Raw genomic sequence first — 12,786 nt, 5'->3', positions numbered from 1 at the left:
CCCCGTCCCCGGGATTCTCCAGGCAAGAACACTGGAGTGGGTTGCCATTTCCTTCTCCAATGCATGAAAGTGAAATGTGAAAGTGAGGTCGCTCAGTCGTGTCCGACTGAGTGACCCCATGGACTGCAGCCTACCAGGTTCCTCCATTCATGGAATTTTCTAGGCAAGAGTACTGGAGTGGCTTGCCATTGTCTTCTCCGCATTTCACATGCTAGTAAGGTTATTTTCAAAATCCTCCAAGCTAGGCTTCAGTAGTATATACATTGAAAACTTCCACATATACAAGCTGGGTTTAGAAAAGGCAGGGGAACTAGAGATCAAATTGCCAACATCCACTGGATAATAGGAAAAAGCAAGGGAATTCCAGAAAAACGTGTGCTTCTGCTTCAGTGACTAAATACTAAATGCTAAAGCCTTTGTGTGGATTCCGTGGTGGCTCAGACAGTAAAGTATCTGCCTACAATGCAGGAGACCCGAGTTTGATCCCTGGGTCAGGCAGATCCCCTGGAGAAGGAAATGGCAACACACTCCAGTATTCTTGCCTGAAAAATCCCACGGATGGAGGAGTGTAGTAGGCTATAGTCCATGGAGTCGCAAAGAGTCAGACATGACTGAACAATTTCACTTTCGCTTCTTTCACTTTGTGTGGATTACAAAAAACTATAAAATTCTTCAAGAGATGGGAATACCAGACCCCCTTATCTGTCTCCTGAGAAACCTGTATACAGATCAAGAAGCAAGTTAGAACTGGACATGGAACAACTAACTGGTTCAAAATTGTGAAAGGAGTATGACAAGGCTGTACATTGTCACCTAACTTATATGCAGAGTACATTAGGCAAAATTCTGGGCTGAACAAATCACAACCTGGAATCAAGATTTCCAAAAGAACTATCAAAACCTCAGATATGCAGATAATACCACTCTAATGACAGAAACTGAAGAGAAACTAAAGAGCTTCTTGGTGAAAGTGAAAGAGGAGAGTGAAAAAGCTGGCTTAAAACTCAACATTCAAAAAACTAAGATCATGGCATCTGGACCAATCACTTCATGGCAAATAGATGGGGAAACAAAGGAAACAGAGGCAGACTTTATTTTCTTGGACTCCAAAATCACTGCAGACAGTGACTGCAGGCATGAAATTAAAAGACACTTGCTCCTTGGAAGGAAACCTATACAAACCCGGACTGTGTATTAAAAAGCAGAGACATTACTGCCAACAAAGGTCAGTTATGTCAAAGCTATGGTTTTATTCTGTAGTCATGTACAGATGTGAGAGTTGCAACATAAAGAAGGCTGAGTGCCAAAGAATTGATGCTCTCAAATTTTGGTGCTGGAGAAGACTCTTGAGAGTCCTTTGGACAGCAAGAAGATCAAACCAGTCAATCTTAAAGGAAATCAGTACTGAATATTCACTGAAAGGACTTATGCTGAAGCTGAAGCTCCAATCCTTTGGCCATCTGATGCAAAGAGCTGACTCATTAGAAAAGACCCTGATGCTGGGAAAGATTGAAGGCAGGAGGAAAAGGGGGTGACAGAGAATGGGATGGTTGATGGGATCATAGACTCAATGGATGTGAATTGGAGCAAACTCTGGGAGATAGTGGAGGACAGGGATGCCTGGCGTGCTGTAGTCCATGGGGTCACAAAGATTTGGACACAGCTCAGTGACTCAACAGCAACAACTCAAAGTGAAAACTATCTGTCATTCCACTGGTAAACTCAGCTTCCTAAGAGCAAAGACACTGTCCTCCTTACCTCTGTAATCCAATGATCTCAATTACCTGTATGACAATGACACTCATTAGGTAGTTATGAATGGATAAATGACCTAGGAATTGTAAAAATAGTTTTTTACAAGCAGGTAGTTTTTCAGGAGGAAAGATAACATTCACCAAAATCACAAACAAATGTCCATTTAACTTCATTAAGAATGAAAAATTTTTGGAGCGCTAAATTTTGGCTGTATTGACAAATATCTCTGGAAAAGTAATAATATTCAGTGTTGGTGATAATGGTAGGCAACAAATGCTCACATATACTATTGGTAAGAAAATAACTTTTAATAGCTTTTCTGGAGGGAAACTAGTTTATTTTAAAAAGCGTAAAAGCAGGAGTACCTTGACCTCGAAAATCTACATGTGAAAATGTATTTCATTAAAACAGGTATTTATGCAATGATACAGCTATAAGGAAGTTTGTAATATCATTTTTTAAAATAATTTGATCAACAATCAAGAGTTGGTTACTAATACTTGATGGACTTTTTATATGATATTACTTATATCACTCATATATAGTATATATCTATTAAAGTGATACATAAGTGTACTTATCAACATAGACACATGTTTAGTATATACTAAGTGAAAAAGACATATTTGTTTTGTTTTGTTGATGTGCATCTCCTACTCACTAATGGTCACTATTTGCTTTAGTAATAAAATAAGTAATTTCTTGTATTTTTAAAAATTGCTTTCTAGAGACATTCATTTTTTTTCTTGATATTTTATCCTATAGCAAGTAGAACATTCAAAACCATTTCACTGACTATTCTTTTTGAGAATCGTAATTTCAGCATCTAAACATTAGAAGCCTTCCCTAAGGACTTCAATCTTAGCATTTGAAGAGTCAGTGTTAAATCTGACCCTCTTATTCACATATATATTTTTTCTTTTGTTCTCTCTCTCATTCTTCCTCTCTCCCTGAATCCTTTGCCCATCTTCAGGAAAACATTGGTGGGGAAAAATAGAAGTGTGATCATATTAGTTTCTTATAGAAAGTATACATGTGAGTCAACTATACTTAGCTTTGGTTCTCAGTGTTAGGTTTTTATCCTTATTATAAAAATTCATTCTTGTTCATTATTTGTTTAAAAATGGAAAAATACAGAATGTTTTTAAAGGAGTTGGAAAGATGCAATTAATGTAGCATATTTACATCAAGCATCATTTATTTTTCTACATGTTATTTCCTGTATGTAATTAAAATTATATTACATTCACGTTTTATTTTTCTAATTGAAGTACATCCCAAATATTTTCTCAGAGCTCATTTTGCTTTACGTGGTTGTTGTGCCATATCAGTATGTGTGTCATTTGTTCTTTTATTTAATATCTTAAATGCCTACTATGTGCCTACTATATACAAAGTGTACAGACAGTCATACAAAAGATAAGCATGATTCCTACCCTCCTGGTGTAGTCCAGTTTGAGACTCAATTGATGCCTTGCTTGCATGCATATACAGTCATGTCTGATTCTTTGCAACCCCATGGACTATAACCTACCAGACTCCTCTATCCATTGGTTTTTCCAAGCAAGAATACTGGAGTGGGTTGCCATTCCCTTCTCCAGGGGATATTCCTGACACATGGATCGAACCCACATCTCCTATGTCTCCTGCATTGGCAGGCAGATTTATTTATTTATTTATTTTACTACTGAGCCAACTGGGAAGAGAAATATAGGCGTTAATTAGAGTCACGCAATGAGCAGCAACTGTCTATTCTCAGTATGACTTAGTCATAGTCTTCATTATTCCCTTAGTTCAGTTCAGTTCGGTTCAGTCGCTCAGTCGTGTCTGACTCTTTGCGACCCCATGAATCTCAGCACGCCGGGCCTCCCTGTCCATCACCAACTCCCGGAGTTCACTCAAACTCATGTCCATCCAGTTGGTGATGCCATCCAGCCATCTCATTCTCTGTTGTCCCCTTCTCCTCCCACCCCCAATCCCTCCCAGCATCAGAGACTTTTCCAATGAGTCAACTCTTCGCATGAGGTGGCCAAAGTATTGGAGTTTCAGCTTTAGCATCAGTCCTTCCAAAGAACACCCATGACTAATCTCCTTTAGAATGGGCTTCCCCAGTAGCTCAACTGGTAAAGAATCTGCTTGCAATGTGGGAGACCTGGGTCCGATCCCTGGGTTGGGAAGATCCCCTGGAGAAGGGAAAAGCTACCCACTCCAGTATTCTGGCCTGGAGAATTCCATGGACTACACATATAGCCCATGGGGTTGCAAAGAGTCAGAAACGACTGAGCAACTTTCACTTTCAGTAGTTATTCCTTAGTGCCCCCTAATTATTTTTCCTCTTTAGTGGGAAATAAACAGGTCTAGCAAATCATGATCATTACTGTACAAATCAAGGTAGTCATACAAAGATTAATAAATTATTTGCCCTAAAAATATAGTTTAACAAGTTAAAACAAGAGAACCTGGAATGACAAATTCGTCTGCCTAGTCTTACTTCTCTATTAGTGAAGAAGAACAGAGAGGAAACTTTGAGTGAAATATGTTAATATGAGGTAATTGGGCTATTTTCAAAGTATTTAATGAGAGAGACAGAAACAGGACCTGACCATTCAGAAGAAGGCCCCTCATTTGGTTACGTATATACTCATTAATTTCTCAAGAGGCAGGTCAAGTGGTCTGGTATTCCCATCTCTTTCAGAATGTTCCACAGTTTATTGTGATCCACACAGTCAAAGGCTTTGGCATAGTCAATGAAGATGCTGATTGCAGCCAGGAAATTAAAAGACGCTTACTCCTTGGAAGGAAAGTTATGACCAACCTAGATAGCATATTAAAAAGCAGAGACATTACTTTGCCAACCAAGGTCCGTCTAGTCAAGGCTATGGTTTTTCCCGTGGTCATGTGTGGATGTGAAAGCTGGACTGTGAAGAAAGTTGATCACCGAAGAATTGATGCTTTTGAACTGTGGTGCTGGAGAAGACTCTTGAGAGTCCCTTGGACTGCAAGGAGATCCAACCAGTCCATTCTAAAGGAGATCAACCCTGGGTGTTCATTGGAAGGACTGATGCTAAAGCTGAAACTCCAATACTTTGGACACCTTATGCGATGAGTTGACTCACTGGAAAAGAGTCTGATGCTAGGAGGGATTGGGGGTGGGAGGAGAAGGGGACGACAGAGAATGAGATGGCCTGATGGCATCACCGACTCAATGGACATGAGTTTGAGTGAACTCCTGGAGTTGGTGATGGACAGGGAGGCCTGGCGTGCTGTGATTCATGGGGTCACAAAGAGTCGGACACGACTGAGCGAATGAACTGAACTGATACCCATTAGTTGCTCTGTCTTAGATGTCTGGCTGGAACATCCAGGGCAGAGACCAGAATGACTAGTACAGTGGGAGCTCTCAGGAGGATCAGGGCAGTGGCTGTTTGCCAGTGTGAAAATATTTCAGCATTTTAGCAACTGGTATGATAGGCTCAGTCCTAGAGGAAATATAGCAAGGTCCTATAGGTGTCTTCTGCTCTCAGTAAGGACACGATAGTAGTCAGAACAGTTCTCCTTTTACAATAGAACTTTGTCTGTGGAAGGTCTTTTGTTGTTCTCACAGAAGTGAAAACTTCTAGATGTATGTGGACAACTGAAAAGTGAAGAAATGCTAAATACAGACATTGGCATAAAATATAAACATTATAGGAATGCAGTTTGAATATTGTTGAATAGAGGGAAAAGGAAGAAGCCAGTAGGATAAGAGATTTGATAATAAGGACATCTGAAATGTGCTTATTTTACAAGAAAATAAAACTAGTAAAGAGAGTGATCGAATGGTAGTGACTTTATAAAAGTAGCAGTATATGAACTAATAATGCATATGAAAATATTTTTAAAAATTTGTTCTCCTTTTTCAGCTTTCCTTATTGGAAAAGACTGGATTTGGAGGTGTTCTTCTATATATTGATCCTTGTGATTTACCAAAGACTGCAAATCTTAGCTATAATACTTTCATGGTGTCACTGAATCCAGGAGGAGACCCTTCTACACCTGGTTATCCAAGTATTGGTGAGTTTGCTATTAATGCTTATTATTCTTGTAAGCATAAGGTTGCAATTTATAAGTACATGTTACCTAAAGTAATTAAAAAGTAGTAAAGTTGAAGAATTCTTACCACTCCGTATTTCAAAAATTGAATATTTTATCTTCTCAAAATTATAGACTGCCCCATAATAAAACTTGAAAAAGTCTATAATAGATTTTTGTCTCAATAACTTACAGTATTGTAAAGAGAGAGAAAACATTTTAAGTGTTATTGATGGACTGACATGTTAAATTAACACCATGTGGGACAAGTACTCCATATAGGTAGAAAACACGTGCATCTTCCTAGAAGCATGAAATATCTATGACTTTGGAGTTGTTGTCATAACTTGAAGCCCAGAATCTAGGGGTATGGTACACATGCTCGTTAGGTGTCTGTGAAAAATGAAAGTGAAAGTTGCTCAGTTGTGTCTGATTCTTTGTTCATGGAATTCTCCAGGCCAGACTACCTGCCAGAGTGAGTAGCCTTTCCTTTCTCCAGGGGATCTTCCCAACCCAGGGATTGAACTTAGGTCTCCCACATTGCAGGTGAATTCTTTACCAGCTGAGCCACAAGGGAAGCCCAAGAATACTGGAGTGGGTAACCTATCCCTTCTCCAGCGGATCTTCCCGGCCCAGGAATCGAACTGGGGTCTTCTGCATTGCAGGAGGATTCTTCACGAACTGAGCTATCAGGGAAGCCCTGAAGCTACGGGAAATAATGCTGGATAGGACTAGAGTTGACATGATCAAATTGTCTGGCTCCCTAAAAGAAGGGATCTCATTTGTTTGTCCAGCCACTTGGCAGCATAGACATGGCTATTTTGCATCAAGCATCCTTTTCTTTCCCAGCAAGCTGTGTTCATTACAGTGGGGGTCATGTGGCAAAGAGAAACAACTGTGATTTTGGCAGGCGCTCACTGCATCATTGAACTTCTGTCTAATGTGTCATTGACAAATATTCTGTATGTGCAAGCTTGGCAGAGGAAAAGCTCTTTGAACCTCCTTCCAGGGTAATACTAACCCATTAACTGTAATGCTTCAGTCAGGAATTAAGCTAACAAAAAATTCATGTAATTATCCATGATATTTTTCTTTGTTTTCCACAAGATATAACAAAAGACTAAAAACATCTTTCTTAAGTCTAACTTCCATTTGTATATAATTAACTTTACCAATCAATTAACAACTTTCTCCAAGAAGGAAGCAAATTAAGTCAAATATGAGTTATAATTTTATGAATTTTGTTGGGTTTATTAAGTACTACTTTGTCTACTAAAACACCCTTTTAATAATCCATGTAAGAATTTTCTCTGGGAAGTCACTGTTCTGTAGTTTGTACAGTTCACCCTCATTATTGCAATTTTCAAGTTAAAATTAATAGATATCCATCTACAATTCTCAGACCTCACCAAAAATGTCAGTTAAGCCCTCTCATCTGCAAATGCTCTGATTGCCTTGGGGTGTAATGCCTCAGTATCAGGAGGTTGCATGTAGCAGCAAACTCTGCTGCAAAGCACTGTTCTGCAATGCTACTAAAAAGAAGATGCTGGATGAATACTTTGCTTAAGCTGGTAAATTGCCTTATTGGCAACAGTTACTATTTATATATTTTTGACTTAGGTCATTTAATAAATGTAGAATTCAGTCATCTCTAGCAAAGTGCTGGCCATTGTCTTGAGAATCTCAGCATGATTTTTTAAAGTAATTTTTAATTTGAGATAACTTCAATTCAAAAAATGTTGCAAATAAAGTATGCAAATATTTAGACTCTCTGCCCATTTTTGATTTGAGTTATTTGTTTTCTGTATTGTATTGCATGGGTCATTTATATATTTTGGATATTAACCCCTTATGAGTTACATGATTTGAAAAAAATCTCCATTCAGTGGGTTGCCTTTTCATTTTGATGATGGTTTCTTTCATGTCCAATAACTTTTTAGTTCAACATGGTCCCTTTTGTTTATTTTTATTTTTGGTTCCTCTGCTTTTGGAGCAGATCAACAAAAGACATAATAATAAAATGACTGAGATTAGTGAGGTTACTGCCAATACTTTCTCTAAGGAATTTTATGGTTTAGGTTTAATATTCAAGTTCTTAATGCATTTTGAGTTAATTTTTATATATGATGTAAGATTCTTCTGCTGGTGAGTGTTCAGTTTTCTCCACACCTTTTGTCACAGAAACTATAATTAAAGCATTGTTTGTTCTTTGATCCTTTGTTGTAAAGTAATTGTCCATATACGGATGGGTTAATTTCTGAGATCTCAGTTCTGTTCCATTGACCCGTGTGAGGTTTTGTGTCAGTATCATACTCTTTTGATTGCCATCACTTGGTACTATAGCTTGAAATCAGCACATACAATATCTCCGATTTTTACTTCTTCCTCGAGTTTGTTTTGTCTATTCAGGTTTTGTGTGTGTTTTTTTTCATAGAAGTTTTAGAACTGTTTGTTCTATTTCTGTGAGATATGATTGGAATTTTGATATAAATTGCATTGAATATGCAGATTGCTTTACATAGTATGGGCATCTTAACAATAGTAATTTTTCCAATCTATGAGCACAGAATATATTTTCATTAATTTATGTCTTCTTATTTCATCAACGTCTTACATTTTCAGTGTACAAATCCTTCATGTACTTGGTTAAATTTATTCCCTAAGTATTTTATTATTTTTATATAAATTGTAATTGTAAATGGTTCCAGATTTGGGAAGGAATACATCAAGGCTGTATATTGTTACCCCGCTATTTAAATTATATGCAGAGTACATCATGCAAAATACGGAGCTGGATGAAGCACAAGCTGGAATCAAAATTTCTAGGAGAAATATCAATAACCTCAGATATGCAGATGACACCACCCTTATGGCAGAAAGTGAAGAAGAACTAAAGAACTTCTTGGTCAAAGTGAAAGAGGAGAGTGAAAAAGTTGGCTTGAAACTCAACATTCAGAAAACTAAGATCATGGCATCTGGTCCCATCACTCCATGGCAAATAGATGGGGAAACAATGGAAACAGTTAGTGATTTTATTATTTTGGGCTCCAAAATCACTGCAGATGGTGACTGCAGCCATGAAATTAAAGGACACTTGCTCCTTGGAAGAAAAACTATAACCAACCTAGACAGCATATTAAAAAGCAGACACATTACTTTGCCAACAAAGTCCATCTAGTCAAAACTATGGTTTTTCCAGCAGTCATGTATGGATGTGAGAGTTGGACTATAAAGAAAGCTGAGCACCAAAGAATTGATGCTTTTGAACTGTGGTGTTGGAGAAGACTCTTGAGAGTCCCTTGGACAGCAAGGAGATCCAACCAGTCCATTCTAAAGGAGATCGGTCCTGAATATTCATTAGACGGTCCGATGTTGAAGCTGAAACTCCAATATTTTGGTCACCTGATGTGAAGAACTGACTAATTAGAAAAGACCCTGATGCTGGGAAAGATTGAAGGCCAGAAGGGAAGGGGACGACAGAGGATGAGATGGTTAGATGGCATCACTGACTTGATGGACATGAGTTTGAGTAAGCTCTGGGAGTTGGTGATAGACAGGGAGGCCTGGCATGCTGTGATTCATGGGGTCACAAAGAATTGGACATGACTGAGCAACTGAACTGAACTGAGCTGAACTGAACTGATGTATAATACAATGTCATTGGCAGTTGATGTTATATTTCATTATATTATAAGACAGTTTTCTTTCTCTGTTTAGATTTGAGATTATTTTATTTCTTTTCTTGCTTAATTGCTGTAGCTAGTACTTTCAGTACTATGTTGAATAAAAGTGACAAGAGTGGGCATCCATCTTCCTGATTTTAGGGGAAAAACGCTGAATTTTTCATCAGTGAGTGTGTTATTAGCTGTGTATTTGTCATGCATGGCCTTTACTCTTTGAGGTATATTCTCTATATACCCACTTTATTGGCAGTTAAAACAGGGCTGTATTTTATCAAATGCTTTTTCTTCATCTGTTGAGATGACCATATAATTCTGATTCTTCATTTTGTTAATGTGATGTATTACATGGCTCTTTTTGTAGATGTTGAATCACCCTTGTTTCCCTGGAATAAATCCCACTTGATCAAGATGTACATTTTTTCAATGTTTTGTTGGATTTGATTTGCTAATAATTTGTTGAAGATTTTTGTATCTGTAAATATTAATGATAGTGGCATGCATGTTTCATTTTTGTGGTGTCCTTGTCTGGTTTTAGTATTAGGGAAATATTGGCTTTGTAAAATGCTTTGGAATGTTTTCTCCTCCTCAGTTTTTGGAAGAAAAGTATTAAGTCATCTTTGAATATTTTGTGTTAATATTGAGGTAAGAATAAGTATTAAATTTTCTTTGAGTGTTTTGTAGAGTTGGCCATAAGAAGCCATCTCTCTGGTCCTCAGCTTTTGTTTGTTGTGAGATTTCCTAATTTGTGTTTCAGTCTCCTTGTTGGTAATTTCTGTTCAGATATCCTGTTTCTTTATTATTCAGTCTTGGAAGATTTTATGTTTCTAGGAATTTATCCATGGTTGTAAAACTGTTGGCATTTAATTATTGGTAGTAGTCTCATTTTATCCTTCAAATTTATGTGGCTACATTTGTAACTTCTCTTTCATTTTTTATTTTATTTCTTTGTATCCTCCTTCTTTATTTTTTCTTTTTTTGGTTAGTCTAGCTAAAGGTTTGTAGATTTTATCTTTTCCAGTCACCAGCTCTTAGTCTCATTGATCTTTCCTACTTTATTTTTTGTCTCTCTTTGATTTACTTCCATCTGATCTTTATTATTCGCTTTTTTCTGCTAATTGTGGGCTTCATTTATTCTTTTTCTTTTTATAGTTCCTTTAGGTGTAAAGTTAGATTGTTCATTTGGTATTTTTGTAGTTGTTTCTTGATGGAAGCCTGAATTATTATGAGCTTCCCTTTTAGAACAATTTTTTGTTGAATTCCATAGATTTTGATATGTTGTATTTCTGTTTCCATTTAACTCTAGATATTTCTTTTTTGCTTTTTTCAAAGACCCCTTTAGTTTTATACCATTACAGTTGGAGAAAGTTTTTCTTTGGTTTATTGAAATGTAGTTTGTGGCCTAACATGTGATCTATCCTAGAAAATGTTTCATGCATACTTAAGAAGAATGTATATTCTTTTGCTTTTGGATGGAATGCTCTATGTCTATTAAGTTCATCTTATCTAATGTAGTATTTAAATTTAATGTTTTCAGATGGATTTTTTTTTTTTTTTGGTCTGGATGATATATACACTGAGGTAAGTAATGGGTTAAAGTCCCCTACTATTATTGTCTTGCTTTCAAATTCTCCCTTTAAGATCATTAATATTTGCTTTTGTGTCTTGGTGCTCTTCTGTTCAGTTCAGTTCAGTTGCTCAGTCATGTCCAACTCTTTGTGACCCCATGGACTGCAGCATGCCAGGCTTCCCTGTCCATCACCATCTCCTGGAGTTTATTCAAATGCATGTCCACTGAGTCGGTGATGCCATCCAACCATCTCATCCTATGTCATAACCTTCTCTTCCCACCTTAAATCTTTCTCGGCATCAGGGTCTTTTCCACTGAGTCAGTTCTTCATATCAGGTGGTCAAAGTATTGGAATTTCAGCTTTATCATCAGTCCCTCCAGTGAATATTCAGGACTGATTTCCTTTAGGATTGACTGGTTGGATCTCCTTGCTGTCTAAGGGACTCTCAAGAGTCTTCTCCAGGCATCAACTCTTTGGTGCTCAGCTTTCTTTGTAGTCCAACTCTCACATCCATACATCCATACATGACTACTGAAAAAATGCTAGCTTTGACTGCATGGACCCTTGTTGGCAAACTAATGTCTCTGCTTTTTAATATGCTGTCTACATTGGTTATAGCTTTTCTTCCAAGAAGCAAGTGTCTTTTAATTTCATGGCTGCAGTCACCATTTGCAATGATTTTGGACCCCCCCAAAATAAAGTCTGTCACTGTTTCCATTGTTTCCCCATATATTTGCCATGAAGTGATGGGACCAGATGCCACTATCTTAGTTTTCTGAATGTTGCTCTTCTGTTGGGTTTATGTATTATTTTGTTGGATTTACCTTTTTATCATCGTGTGATGCTCTTCTATGTCATTTCTTACAGTCTGTTTTAAAGTCTATTTTTGTCTGATATGAGAATAGCTACTGCAGTTTTCTTTTCACTTCTATGTGCATGAAATATATTTTTTCCATTACTTCACTTTCTGTCTGGGTGTGTCCTTTCTTATAAAATGTGTCTCTTTTTGGCAGCAAATAGATGGGTCCTTTTTTTTTTTAATCCATTCTCCCACTCCATGTTTTGATTAGTTCCTTTAGTTTGTTTGCATTTTAAGTAATTAATGATGGGTATGTACTTTTGGGGCTTCCCTGGTATCTCAACTGGTAAAGAATCCACCTTCAATGCAGGAAACCCCAGTTCACTTCCTGGGTCAGGAAGATCCCCTGGAGAAGGGATAGGCTACCCACTCCAGTATTCTTGGACTCCCCTGGTGGCTCAGACAGTAAAGAATCTGCCTTCAATGTGAGAAACCTGGGTTTGATCCCTGGTATGGGAAGATCCCCTGGAGAAGGGATAGGCTACCCACTCCAGTATTCTTGGACTCCCCTGGTGGCTCAGACAGTAAAGAATCTGCCTTTAGTGTGGGAAACCTGGGTTTGATCCCTGGTATGGGAAGATCTGCTGGAGTAAGGCATGGCAACCCTCTCTGGTATTCTTGCCTGGAAAATCCCCATGGACAGAGGAGCCTGGCAGGCTATAGTCCTTGGGGTCACAAAGAGTCAGACATGATTAAATGCACACACACACATATATTTATTGTGATTTTGTTATCTTTTTTCTTTTTCTCTCTTTCCTTGTGTATTGAATGTTTTCTTTAGTGTTATATTTAGATTCTTTCTCGTTTTCGTTTTTATACTTGCAATAATTTTTTGCCCCCTCTTGGTTAC

The 12,786-nt window shown here is 37.6% G+C and overlaps 1 protein-coding gene across 4 annotated transcripts in view; it reads left to right on the top strand.

Annotated features, from left to right (window-relative positions):
- Positions 1–12,786, top strand: part of NAALADL2 (N-acetylated alpha-linked acidic dipeptidase like 2) — a 1,658,577-nt gene that overhangs the window by 996,539 nt on the left and 649,252 nt on the right. For all 4 annotated transcript variants that reach the window (XM_088839027.1, XM_088839030.1, XM_088839024.1 and 1 more), the window contains one exon: positions 5,658–5,808. In XM_088839027.1, coding sequence (XP_088695153.1) covers positions 5,658–5,808 — 151 coding nt within the window. The remainder of the gene's footprint in view (positions 1–5,657; positions 5,809–12,786) is intronic.

Source organism: Moschus berezovskii, chromosome 1 (assembly GCF_049115385.1).
Source record: "Moschus berezovskii isolate FMDL1 chromosome 1, NW_MosBer_1.0, whole genome shotgun sequence".
Taxonomy (NCBI): Eukaryota; Metazoa; Chordata; class Mammalia; order Artiodactyla; family Moschidae; genus Moschus; species Moschus berezovskii.
This window is presented reverse-complemented; position numbering and strand designations above follow the sequence as displayed.